General features: G+C 35.3%; 1 protein-coding gene across 6 annotated transcripts in view; it reads left to right on the top strand.

Moving 5' to 3' along the window:
* Positions 1 to 14,748, top strand: part of LOC106883562 (chromodomain Y-like protein 2) — a 188,995-nt gene that overhangs the window by 111,381 nt on the left and 62,866 nt on the right. For 5 of the 6 annotated variants that reach the window (XM_052967606.1, XM_052967614.1, XM_052967617.1 and 2 more), the window contains one exon: positions 10,045 to 10,095. The exons of the other annotated variant lie outside the window; for it this stretch is intronic. In XM_052967606.1, coding sequence (XP_052823566.1) covers positions 10,072 to 10,095 — 24 coding nt within the window. In that variant the 5' untranslated portion in view covers positions 10,045 to 10,071. The remainder of the gene's footprint in view (positions 1 to 10,044; positions 10,096 to 14,748) is intronic. 6 annotated transcript variants of the gene reach the window in all.

The following is a 14,748-nucleotide window of genomic DNA, read 5'->3' as shown; positions in this document are numbered from 1 at the left end:
TATATATATATATATTGTTGTACTTGGGGATGGTCATATTGCCAGTTTAGCCAATATATATAAAACACATGTATATCATTATTTTCAGAAGTCATTAGCAAAAACATGCTGAAGTTTAAAGTAAAATATCGGTAGTGTTGTGTAACTGTTGTGTCTTTTGTGTATGATTCTCCCCTTCCATTATGGTTAAAGAAAGGCCGGAGAAAATTGAATGTTTTGTGTGAGAACGTTTGTTTTATAAACAGGCGAGGCGATCTGAAATTATTATTTGTTCAATCTCTACTCGTATTTCCAAATGAAACGTTTTTCTTACTGTGATTGTGTTCAACAACTGGTCTAATTAACATCGCACTAATTACATGTTAGCTCTCTCTCTCCCCTCCTCTTCATACTCCGGGATCTTTTGTTTTCCCTCTTATTCTTTCTTTCGTTCTTTGACCTAATTGTTGAGGTGTCGCTTTTCTAAAACAAATGTTTAGGTTTCCTTTTAAAGTTGCATCCCGTGAGTTTCAAACTCCATATGAACTAGACAGCAGCAGTGTAGTCCTAGCTATCTACTTATATAGTTCTGTAACATTTATTTTTATATTAGTAGAGTTTTATTATACTTTCCTCCTTTCGACTGTCTTATTTTTATTTGACGATGGACATAAATAGCTTTATGAAATTGAAAGGTTTGTAATGTAGAAAAACTGAAAGTAAAATTAATTACATTTAGGTAGGTATGTGACGGCATTTCAATGGCTTGTTTGAAAGAAAGTAAATTAAGTTAATCGTTTTGCTTAAAAAAAAACAAAAAAACACGTGCATACACACGTTCCTTCATCAGTTTCTTCGAAATACGGACTACAAAAACTACAAGGTTCTATGAATTGACACAAGTCCTACGCTTATTATATCGACCCTGGCAGATTGAAAATTAAGCTGACCCCCTGCTGGGTTTGAACCCCAAAATTAATAACTTATTGCTGATTTGTGAATTCTTTGTGTTTTTACTGTTAAATCTAGGAATACTTTGAGGGTTATAACTGCAAATAGCCATAGGTTAAAACATGCAGTCAGTAAAGAATGGAATGTCAAAGGTTAATATCATCAATCGGATGTTTTGGCGCCACAGGACGCTGTACGCATCCCCCGTTTCCGTAGTATTAAGTAATTAAGAGACTAATTCAGTTTTGGATAGTGCTCGAGTTGATGATTAGAAACTTTGGTGCTTATTGTTCGGCTAGTTAAACCTAAGTAGAATTAAGACTTTTTCTGGTGTACAAAACACCTGTAGTTAGGTATCAGCTTAAGATCAGATGTCCTGGTGCCTCTCACACAATTAGCTATTCTATCTTCTTATTTAGTGTAGGAACATTGGAAGGAGAAACGCTATTGTTTAGCGCTGATTAAGCCTTCCATTCGTAACCATACTGCCCCCCCCCCAACCACACACACACACACACAGTGCTTTTAGGGGTGTGATTTGAAGGAAATTTAGCTGCTAATAATGTTAGACGTTCGAGTGGCTGAGTAAGAAGTAATGTTGCTGTTTAACCTTAGATCTCTCTTTCCGGTCTTTATATATATATATTATAGATATAGGCTATGTCTACCTTGTTTGGCGTGTGCTTCCCTTCTTCTTAAGATAGTGCAGTGTAGTTGAGAGGTATTTTGCTTCTACTTATAGCTGTTCGAACGGCCGTGTAGCTGCTCGTTGTTTAGCCGCAAGTAGAAGGAGCCTCTACGTGGTCTTTCGACCTTCGAGAAATAACAACCGAATCTTCCTCAAATCGTATTTTATTGTTTAAAATAAAGTATTGGATAAATGTTTATCAGGGGCACCTTATTTCTTGAAATAATGTTGTCTGGAGTAGGTGAGGAATTGCATGAAGATGAGTGGATGGAGCTGTTTTGATTAACTTTTGCTTCGGTGCTGTCCATTGGTTAAGAAAGAAGCTCATTGTCATTTGGTAAGAAGCGAAGAGACGAGAAGAAATTAGAAAATTAGTGGACCCGAGTTTAGGAAATGAGGTGTTGGTGAGATAAAATTAGTTATTAGGAATAACTGTCTTTACGAATAGCCTTCATTTCTTTCAGTCTATTTGAACTGGTATTCTGTATGTTGCGTGTAGAAAAATATCTATCATAAATTTACTGAGGGTGATAGCACGGTTTTCTTTCTTTATACACCCATCCCCATCTTCAAATGTAATTCTTAACAATAGCAAAGGAAGCTAAGCTTTCAAAGGTTGTAATATAAATACTGATTCATTGATTTAATTTTATGTTGATACAGTATTATTGCTCACAGGCGTGGCTGTCTTGTAAGAAATTTGCCTCCCAACCACATGGTTCTGGGTTCAGTCAGGCAGCTTAGCATTTGTGGTGTCATTTACTATAGCTCTGGGACTGACCAAAGCCTTATGAGTAGAGTTTGTAGAAACCGAAAGAAGCCTGTTGATTTTACACACACACACACACACACACACGTATATATATATATATATATATATATATATATATATATATATATATATAGGAGAATTTACGAAAAAAAAAAGCAACAGACGAAGACAGGTGGTGTAAACAAGTTTAACGCTCGGGAATAGAGAAAGTCTTTGACGTTTTGAGCTACGCTCTTCAACTGAAAGGAACACAGAAAGAAATAAGGAGAGAAACAAGGAAAAAAAATATATAAATGTAGTGGTCAGCGATCTATCAGGGAAAAGGACATCAAAAACCAAGGCAGGATGAGTATCTCAAGTCATTTACAATAATTTAATTAGGGTAAGGTTAATTAGAAGTCTTACAGCTGTTTCTGGGATATCCCAAGTGATAGGCTAGCATGTTCCGTACACTGGGTATACCGTCATCAGAGACAAAGTATGTATGAAAGTTCTAGACAGGGAAATTCACAGTTTATAAAGAATAAATGTAGATACAAGAAAACAGACAGAATAATAAAAGTTCACAGTTCATCTTTTTTCAGAGGGTATGGAGGATGGTCCATACTTTCCTAAAAGTATAGGTCCTTATGCTTAATCCCAGGTAAATCCAGGCAGAATTTTGATTGATGCATTCATGTTGAAGTGGTTAACTAGTGTGCAAATGGTCCACGTGGGTATATAGAGTGAGAAAGACAGAAGTGGGTTGTGGGTGAGTGGATAGAAGAGAGGAGAAAGAGAGAAAACAGAAAGACAGGAATGTGATAGGTGTGGTGGGGTGGAGAATGAATGAGATTGAAAGTAAAGTAAAATCAAAATAAAAAATAAGGAATAAAAAGAATAAAGATAGAAATAAGGTGACAGTATTATTCTTCTTAGGTCAGGCCTTAAAGGTTTTGGTGAAGTGGAGGAGAAAGGTATTTATGTCTTGATTAAATAGGTTAGGTGTGGTCAGTGGTCAGTCAGGATAGCTAAAAGTAGATGCCTAGCTTAAGGAGGTATATACAGAATAAAACTACAATTAAATAGAGAAGGAATACAAATTAAAGAATTAAGATTTAGAAGTTAAATTAAAAATTTAGAATTTAAAAGTTAAAATTTAAGGAATAAAGCTAGCTGGCTTCTAAAGTACCTATGTTGATAGAGAAGAAAAAGAAAGGAAAGGAAAAACATACGTATATTGTAATGACCATGGAAGCATTTAGGTGGTTATGTGTGTTTATTTTGCTTGCATTTGGATCTGTGGAAGAATCTCAAGGTGTGAAGGAACTTATGCTTACATGTAGAAAATGCTTCATGTTTATTTGAGTAATTGCGGAGGGCTTCCTTCAGGCAGAGTCCACATGTGGAGCACTGGCCTTGGTATGGGATGCCAGAGACCATTATGGTCCAGCATACCCTATACAGTACTTTTCTATTTATCAGGTGGTTGGCTAGGGATCTGGATTTGCAATGTTCTTCATATTTAAACGAGTTTAGATGTGCAGAATATCTCTGTTCAAAACTAATAGTAGATCCGATGTAGTAGCTAATACAATTATGTTATATGTCGTGGGCAATGCATTGGTACACTACGTTAAACCTTTTGCAGTGGGCTTGCAGCAGGCATTCAGTCCTGGATCGGCAGTTGCAGTTATCTGTCCTATGCAGGTTAGTTGTAGAGAGGGAAGATGTACTATTTATGGACAAATTAAAACTAAGGGTGGTATTAGGGGATTGGCTCATATCGTTATTATCGCTATTATTATTATTATTACTATTATTATTAGTAGTAGTAGCTGTGGTAGTAGTAGTAGTAGTAGTAGTACTGGCCATATTAGAGTTATTAGCATTAGTAGTAGCAGTAGTGTTATTAGTATTAACATTCTTTTTAGCTGTACTCTGACCTTACTCGGAAGTGGGGATGTTCACATCCTGGTTTACGCTGGTTATATTTAGGTAGTAGGAATTAAATTTACACTTATTGGTTGAAGTAACAATAGATTCTATATTGGGTGGCGAGGAGTAGGATAATTTCAGAGTAGATCTTTTGAAAATTGAATGGTACTTATGGTTACGTGGGATGTTAGTCTACTATTTGAAAAAAGGCTTTGGCTAAGCCAAAATTTTAAATTTTAAAATTATAATTCTTTAATTTGTATCCGTTATCCATTTAATTGTAGTTTTATCCTACATATACACCCCCCTTAAGCTAGGCATCTATTTCTAGCTATCCCTACTGACTACATCTAACCTATTTGATCAGTAGACACTCCTCCTTCTCTACCAAAACCTTTAACGCTTGACCTCTCACCCCAATATCATGTCTGTATTCTTATATCTACTTTCACTCTTTATTCTTCTATTTTATTCCTTATAAACTGTGAATTTCCCTGTCTAGAACTTTCATACGTACTCGCTTTGTCTCTGATGACGGTATACCCAGTGTACGGAACATGCTAGCCTATCACTTGGGATATCCCAGAAACAGCTGTAATACTTCTAATTAACCTTACCCTAATTAAATTATTATAAATGACTTGAGATACTCATCCTGCCTTGGTTTTTGATGTCCTTTTCTTCTAATGTATACCTGCTTACAGAAGCCTAGTATGGATCCCTAGTTCCAGCCTCAGCTGTGAACTTGGAACTTAATGGATGACCATTTATAGCACTTACTCAGCCTACCTATTTGTTTAGATCACCAGTGAACTAAACCCCTCATATCCTTTATATATGTCTACATATCACAAAATACCTGTTACAGTTTTGGGCCTCCCGAGGTCATGGCTAGAATCCACATCTCGACTATGTGCCTGCACAAGCTTTCCTTTTGTTTTAACTTCCATTAATTTTATGCATATAAATGTCTAAATATATATATGTATTATGTTATGTGTATGCATGTAAGCACCTATGTGTATGAGGATGAGGTTGCATACATACACACACATATATATATTTATATATACACAAGCGTAGGAGTGGTTGTGTGGTAAGTAGATTGCTTACCAGCCACATGGCTCTGGGTTCAGTCCCACTGCGTGGCACCTTGGGCAAGTGTGTCTTCTACTATAGCCTCGGGCTGACCAGAGCCTTGTGAGTGGATTTGGTAGACGGAAACTGAAAGAAGCCCGTCGTATATATGTATATATATATATGTTTGTGTGTCTGTGTTTGTCCCCACAACATCGCTTGGCAACTGATGCAGGTGTGTTAATGTCCCTGTAACTTAGCGGTTCGGCAAAAGAGACCGGTAGAACAAGTACTAGGCTTACAAAGAATAAGTCCTGGGGTTGATTTGCTCGACTAAAGGCGGTGCTCCAGCATGGCCACAGTCAAATGACTGAAACAAGTAAAAGAGAGTATACATGAGTATACATGGTGCTTTTACATAGCACTAGCACAAGAAAAGAAATATCATAGCATTTCAGACAGAATGATAAACATTTCTTTTCCTCTATGCATAACCTTACTTTCAACATTTCATTGACACAGAATTTTTCTATCATACACTTCACATGGCATTTTTGCATCACCTGCTCCTTGTGTGTGTATGTGCATATACATGTTTGTTTGAGTGTATACATATGTAGCTGTTGTAAATGCAGGAGGTTTTATGTCTATGTTTTGTGAGAATAGAGTTGCATGTATTTTTTATATTTTTTCCACCTATTAGAATTACTTCCCTTCTATTCAATGGTTTTTTTTTTCATAGTGTTTGTTGGCATTAATAGCTGACGAGAATGTATCGTAGCTCTTCACTCCGACATTTGAAACTCGGAGTACTATAATGACAGCCTTTTACTGTTTGTTCTAAATTATAACATATATAAATAATCCTCTATTTCTCTAATATCGAGGTCTCGTTCTTTTGTTGTTACTTTTTATTTTATACGCGCGCACATACACACACACACACACACACTCATTTATATATGTATATGTGTGTTACTGTCTCCTTGTCTTGACATCATGTGATATTTGTAAATGAGTGTCACTGATATACAAGCAGTGTCCTTCATTTCCAGGGAAATATTACTTTACTCGGAAACAGGTGGGGGTTAGTGATAGGGGGCATCTAGTCATAGAAAATCTGTCTCAACAAATTCTATCCGACCCATGTGAGCATGGAAAAGTGGACATTAAAATGATGATGATGATGACCACTATCATAGATGACCTTCTCTTTACAACCATTTTCACTGTATTTATCATTATATATAAAACCTCAGACTTCACTTAAATGTTGTAAAATCATTATTATTTTTTTTTTATGGTAAAGTTCATTGAAACTGGTTATGATGAAACTGCATCTGCTGTATAGTTGAATTAGTCTACTATAGCCTGGTCCTATCTTTGGCCAACATCCGAAGGCTTGTTTATAAGTTAGCAATGGTGATAAACGTCTTCACACGTAATTCCTGAATCATAGTTTTTTTTGTATCATTTTCATATAATGTCATTTTCTTTCTGTTTTTTTATCTTGAAGAACCCCCCCCCCCTTTTTTTCTGTTTTGGTAGAAATGTATTCATTGTTTAATGCAAAGCAAATGATGACATTTTGATTCTAGCTGAAGTTTAGTATACTTTATTGAATTTATGAAAAAGGATGTGCTCCTCTCTTATCAGTTTTATTAGTACAGTTGCTTTACATACCTATAATTATGTACATATTTTTTTCTTTTTTCGAAGAAGAAATGCTGTACAAAACCAGGTCTTCTCTGTTCAAGCCCACAACTTGTCTTTTAGTAGACATCTTGGTTCAATGTGCCATTCAGATGTTTTTTTCTTTTTTAAGATGGTAGGGTGTAACTCAAAAAAAAATTTAGCTACTATTTCTGGCAATTTGAAAACTTGTGCAGAGGCTCCAAGTCAAGACAATGAGGAAGCCTACCAACCACATGGTTCCAGGTTCAGTCCCATTGCGTGGCACTTTGAGCAAGTGTCTTCTACTATAACCTCAGGCCGACCAAAGACTTGTGAGTGGATTTGGTAGACGGAAACTGAAAGAAGCCCATTGTGTGTGTGTGTGTGTGTATATATATATATGTATGTGTGTGTATGTTTGTTCCCCCCACCATTGCTTGACAACCGATGCTGGTGTATTTACGTCCCCATAACTTAGCAGTTCAGCAAAAGAGACTGATAGAATAAGTACTAGGTTTACAAAGAATAAGTCCTGGGGTTGATTTGCTCGACTAGAGGCCCTGCTCCAGCATGGCCACAGTCAAGTGACTGAAACAAGTAAAAGAATAAAAGAATACCATATAGAATACTATATGATGAGATTCGAAATGCTGTACTTAACATTGAACAATAAATATCTAACGAGAAAGAGAGAGAGAGAGAGAACTAATTTACTAGATAGAAAGGAGCAGGTGATGCAAAAATGCCATGTGAAGTGTATGATAGAAAAATTCTGTGTCAATGAAATGTTGAAAGTAAGGTTATGCCAAGAGGAAAAGAAATGTTTATCATTCTGTCTGAAATGCTATGATATTTCTTTTCTTGTGCTAGTGTTATGTAAAAGCACCAGTGCTGGTACCACTTAAAAGTGCCGTGCTGGTGCCATGTAAAAGTGACAGGTACTGGTGCCATGTAAAAGCACCCAGTACACTCTGTAAAGTGGGTGGCATTAGGAAAGGGATCCAGCTGTAGAAACCATGCCAAAGCAGATGAAATGGAGCCTGGTCAGTCCTCCATCTGGCCAGCTCCTGTCAAGTCATTTAACCCATGCCAGCATGTAGAACAGATATTAAATAATGATGATGATGATGATGATGATGATAATTTCTCACTTATTCTTGTTCAAGGAAACAAACATGTTTCAAGTTTGATCCATAATGCTATTCTGATTTCTTGAATTTGAATATTCACCTATATTTTGTGTTGGTATTCCCTCATCAAGTTATTATTTATATTTAAGGACACTAGCCAGTCAGTGTATTGTATGTACTTCACTGTGATGTGAACAGATTGCTGTGATTTTCCTTTCTCATTTTAACCCTTTTGTTACCATACTTCGGTTGAAATATATGACCTTTCTTTCAGTTAATTTTTAAAATAATGAAAAATTTGATAAAACTGGCATTTGGAATATAAGTTAACTTGAAATTTGGTTGGAAGGTTTTAGTTTTGATTGCTTTAAAACCTGAAGTTTGCAGGTAGCTATCAATTGGGATAAAGCAAGGATTTTCTCTCATTTTTCTTCTTTTCATCTATTACTACCAGCACTGTCTTCATTTTTAATATTGGTCATGATGTTTTTCCTTACCTTACTTATGTTGTATGTGTTATATGTGTGTGTGCATGTGTTTTTTTTTTTACCTTGTTCATTTTTGTACTGAGGTATATCTTTAAGGGTGTTCTTGGGTGAAATAGGGAGATGGAACTTCTGACATGCTAACTAATTTCAATATCTCTTGGCAATCCCTAGAGGAGTTGTTTCTTATTGCTGAAGTCATTCATATTTATAGGATCCCAGGACTGCAAGCTAACAAAGCTCTCATCAATTATGTAGTGTTCTCACTTCATACAGTGATGAGCTGTACTTATTATGATATCTATCCATTTTCTGCTTAGGTGGTCAAGGCCATCAAAACTTATGATCCAGTTCGTTTTTGCTATAAAATCAACTTAAGAAATGATTATAAGAATCCTATAAATGCATGTATTTTGATGAATTGTGTTAACAATAGATGTCAGAAACTGACATTTATCTGTCCTAAGCAAGCTGCAAGTCTTGATGGTTTTTTTCAGTTTGAATTGGAATGATAAACATGATTTGGAGTTATTTTAGTCACATGTAGTAGCTACTATTAGTTGCATATCTCATTCTTTCCAAGTTTATATAGCTGCTGAAAGAAGCCATACTTTATTGGTATTTAAAACAAAGCAAAATGGAGAAAAGATTACTCTATGCCAGTCATTCCAACAGCTGCATAATGTATTCCTGTGGATTTGAGGTTTCATGTCTCACAATTAATTTACATGGTAGTTTTGATTCTTTATGTAACCGCTACTACTGCCACCACCATCACCAGTATTGTCACCCCCTGTCACCACCTCAATCATTTTCACTGTTACAGAAACCACAACTTATACATTATCATTATGAGGTGGCTAAAGCAGTAAGACTATTAGATTAAATATGTTATCAGAACTTAGTTCCATCTACTTACATTCTATGTTGTAATTTTTTGCTCTCCCTTCATTACAGAGTGATTAACAGCAGTACTAGTAATATACTTGGGTTTATTCAATTAATTTTACTCTCTTGCTCCAGAAAAAATTGGCCTTGGGCTTAGTCAAAAGAAATCAATATCATTTATTGACCTTGTGTTTATGTGTAGGAGAAAAAGTAGGACAGAATTAAATTGCATTATTACAGTATTTAGTTTTGTCTCTTTCAGTTCTTAGTTATCTTATCTCACTGGGGTTGGTGAAATAAAAATAATATCTGAAATAACTTAAGATGATTGCAACTAATTATAATAACCCCCTTTGCATGCAAAATTTGGTTTTGTTTTGTACTAAAAAAAAAGAAGAAAAATACAGTAGCATTATATCACCATTATTATATTATTTTCCATTATTGCAAAGTAACATAGTTATTTCTTCTTTCTATTTCCAGGTAAGGAACATTTCTTGTCACTGATCTATGATGTCTAATTCAGTGAAGCAGGTAATTAAAGTTTACTTTGATTTCATGTCCTTCAAAATATTCAGGACTTCTTCAGTTTGTTTTTTGTTTGCTTATATATTAAAAAACAAACAAAAAAAAACAAAACAAAACAAGAAAACCTTCAATATCTGAATATTTTGGCAATTGTGAACCTTATGTGGTAGATAACCTGCTTGGACCACTTATCTATTACTTGCTAGGTGATCATGTTACTAATTATACAACATTGTATTTATGTTTTGTTCTCTCTCTAATTAAGTGTAAATGTCTGCTTAAATATTTTGATATGAAGGCAGTTATTGTATATACACTTGATATTCAGGACACAGCTGTGTGATTAAGAAGTTTAATTTGCACCCACATGGTTTTGGATTCAATCTCACTGCTCAGCACCTTTGATGCCTACTGTTATAGCCCTGTACTGACCAATGTCTTATGAAATTTAGTAGATGGAAAACTGCAGGAAGCTCATCCAATATATAATATTCATGTTCCATACTTGCCGCTTGTTGAGTGCCGTAGGGGTAATGTCAACATTCTTTGTTGACATTATGACCAGTTGCTCTACATTTTTGGAAACCTCTGGAATAAAAAGAAATCTCTTCAAAACAGGTGAGAGTTGGTGACAGGAAGAGTGTCTGGTCGCAAAATCCAGGCCTCAATAACTCCCTGTCCAAACCCATGATAATACTGGAAAAACATAAATGAGTTCAAGCTCTGCAGTACCTCACCTGCATCCCTGGTAATTTGTTAGCTAAGTTCATTTTCATCCAGCTAAGATCTAATATAGCTAGATACCATGCCTTGGTTTGATGTATTTATGAAGACCAATCCCACCCAAGAATATATTTGGTGTAATCAAGTCGTGTAGAATCCCTGCTAGTGATAGATATGAGTTCCACCAATACAATTCCCTTTTTCATTTGGCTGTTTATACAATGATATGTTTAATATTATTTAAATTAAAATTTGGGCTTCTTCCAGTTTCTGTCTACCAGATCCACTCACAAGGCTTTGGTTGGTCCAAGGGCATAGTAGATGTCACTTACCCAAGGTGCCATACTGGGTTTTAGTCCTACCGCGTGGCACCTTAGCCTCAGGCCGATCAAAGCCTTGTGGGTGGATTTGGTAGATATGAAAACTGGAAGAAGCCTGTCATGTGTGTCCCTGAGTTTGTCTTCCACCACTGCTTGACAACTGGCGATGATGTGTTTATGTCCCTGTAACTTAATAATTCAGCAAGAGGCACTGATAGAATGAGTACCAGGCTTAGCAAGAAAGCAAAAAAAAAAAAAAAGTACTGGGGTTTTAATTGGCCCAAAAATCTTCAAGAGCAGTGCCCCAGCATGGCCACAGTCTAATAACTGAAACAAGTAAAAGATAAAAGGATAATGATATATAATGCTTTTGTATTGCTCAGTGTACATGTGAGGATATTTATTTATATATATATATATATATATATATATACACACACACAATCAGTTGATCCATGCTAATCTGGTATCAATGGGACATGTGGAGTGCCAGATTAGTGAGTTTGCCACACCGCCAGTTGTTACATTAGCAACGTTAAGTTTGCCTGACTACCTCATCCTACCATTTAAAATACCCTGTAAATCAGTATGGGTTGATTGATAAATGGAAAAGGAAACTTTAAGTGAAAAGCAAGTGAAATTTTAATGAAGAACACATAAAATCAAAAGTACAGTTACAACAATTCTGTCATTTCTAGTGAAGAGTTGGAATTTACAGGTAAGTAGTATTAAATATCAGGAAATTGGATGTCAGGATCACCATCTTCATCTTAGAAAGTGACTGTCACAGTATCTTCTCTGGGAATTGGCAATGATAGTGGCAGTACATGTGTAGGAGCAGAAATTGATGGCATTTGATTTTCAAATATTAACTCCTCTGTTGCACATTTTTTAGCTATTTTTAAAAAATTATATCTTAACACTTTCCTTAGCATATTTCTTTTAAAATACATTTTTTTTTGTTTTGATCAATTTTGAAAATAAACAATTTAGAAAGGTAACTTTGTCATTATTAATTTGGTGTTTGGAATATAAATTAACATGAAATTTTTGTGGAAGGTTTTAATTTAAATGGCATGTATCATAGAACCCTGGGCTATCTCTTGTTGGTTGATATTAAAAGGGTTATACTAAACCGTGTCATATATTCTGGTTTTCCTTTGATTAATTTATCCTAAGTGTGTATAGGTTTCTTTATTTTGTCTTCAGCTTCTCAAAGTGGATGGTACCAAGCCCTGGAGGAGGCAGTGGAAAATTTTATATGGGTACTGGGTATAAAGAGTATACTAGAGCATTGGGTGATAGATAAATGTTTTAAATTTCGAAAATATTTACAATTTTTATTGTGTGTAAACCATCTGATAATTTTAGTGACCATCTGTAAAAGAAAAAAAAATACAGGAATGACACTGAACTATTTAAACCTAAATGTAGAAAGGGATGAGAATGGTCACTACTGGAATGACTTAGGAGTGAACAGCACCTTTCTCAGTTTCCTCTGTTGGGTTTTCATACTCCCTGGATTTTTTTCTTTGCTTTGTAGCCCAGCCTGAATTTAATGTCCTTGAATAAATGAGGAGAATCATTAGGAATGACTGGGTTAGTACTAAGTCAGCAAGAAATCAGTTTGGAAATTCAAAGTTGTAGTAAAGTATTCTGTGCTGTGAGGTTTTGTAGAGACTAATGTTTTTGGAAATGTCCAAATGTCATATTCAAGTTTATCTCATATAATATAATTTGATAATCACAGGGAAGTTTTTCTGTTCTTATTTCTAAAAATGTTTAGGATCATATAGAATCTGAGATGCATTAATATTTTGAGGAATTGTTATCTCTTTCCCTTCCAAGCATAACACGCTCACAAACAAGATACAGGAGTTCCTTGCTTTAAGGAAGTATTGCATTCCTGAAAATCTGGTCGTTATGTGAAATTAATCTTTTTATTGACTTTCATATTATCAAGTGAGATTGTGTTCCTATGGAATTAAAAAAAAAAAAAAAATAAAAAGAAGCACAAGAAAAACAAAGAAGAACAAGCAACACAATCACCTTTATACATGAAAATAACTATTTCTAAATATACAGTGTGATATACATAAAAAATACAAAAATATTTAGAGGAATAAGTTGGGGAATTAATAAGAATCATAATATTGTAAGAGTATGTTCTTTCCACAAAAGATATTAACTACTGTGTGAGGGAGTGGTGGTGGAATGAGCGTTATTAAGAGGATGAAGGATAATATTTACTCAGTTATTGTTCATTATCACAAACATCAGCTTGAGAGATGAAGAACTTATCCAAAGTTGTTTGTTGTTTATGACGCATCACCTCTTTGTATAGCTCAGTTAAGAAACTGAGCTCATTGTAAACTCCTCTTGTAATTTTTATGTTACATTCATGATTAGAATTGTTATAAGCAAAAACCTGCTGACCTTCTTCTGTAAGTGTCAACCCTTTAACAGTAATTTTTATTGTCAGCTTAAGTGGTGTAGGTGGAACTTCCATTGTCTCCTTTATTTTCTCAGCTTTTTCTTTTTCTAACAACATCAATCCTTGTTAGATAAACTTTCTGGGACACCAACAACTCAATCACATTCATCCTCTGACTTCTTCAAATCCTTTATCCTCTGCAAGTGTCACAATATTTTTGTTGAGGAAAACTTCTAATGTCTGGCCACATACTTTTCCAAGCACCATTCAAAGTTTAAGGTTTCACTTCATCTCATGAATCAGCTATATTATCCACAGTATCCATTAAGTTGAATTTCTTCCAGAAATCTCTAACTGTAGGTCTATCCTACCTGTCAATTAATTTCAAAAGCTGTTTGAAAGTTCTTCTCATATAATATGCCTTGAAGTTAGCTATCATATGTTGATCCATTGGCTGGAGCAAAGAAGTTGTGTTCTTGGGGATATATTCTACTCTCACATTATCAGAAAGGCCATCAAAGTTAAGTGGGTGGCTCAGTATATTGTCTAAAAGAAACAATACTTTGTTGGGATAATGTCTGGCACTGTACAGCAAGACAAAAGCGTTTGTAAACTACTCTTTGAAAAGGCTCTTAGTCATCCATATTTTCTTATTTGAATGCTAGAGATTGTGTAATCCTTAAAAGCTCTTAGATTTTCATAGTGGTACACATGTAGAGGCTTTAATTTGATATCACATAGTATTCCCCACCAAAAGAAGCATCAGACAATTTTTGGAAGCTTTAAATCCTGGTGTTGATTTTTGAAACTATTATCTTCAAAATCTTTTCATCACCACTTTCTCACCATGAAAATTTTCAGATCTTTTGCTTACAAACCCACTCCTTATCTATAGATGTACATAGAACATAACTGTATCTTCTATTTCTCTCTCTCCCCTCCTCCTCTTTATATATATCATCATCATCGTTTAACGTCCGCTTTCCATGCTAGCATGGGTTGGACGATTTGACTGAGGACTGGTGAAACCGGATGGCAACACCAGGCTCCAGTCTGATTTGGCAGAGTTTCTACAGCTGGATGCCCTTCCTAACGCCAACCACTCAGAGAGTGTAGTGGGTGCTTTTACGTGTCACCCGCACGAAAACGGCCACGCTCAAAATGGTGCATCTCATGTGCCAC

This window comes from Octopus bimaculoides, chromosome 1, assembly GCF_001194135.2.
Source record: "Octopus bimaculoides isolate UCB-OBI-ISO-001 chromosome 1, ASM119413v2, whole genome shotgun sequence".
Taxonomy (NCBI): domain Eukaryota; kingdom Metazoa; phylum Mollusca; class Cephalopoda; order Octopoda; family Octopodidae; genus Octopus; species Octopus bimaculoides.
Note: the sequence above shows the minus strand (reverse complement) of the source record. Positions and strands in the feature narration are given on the sequence as shown.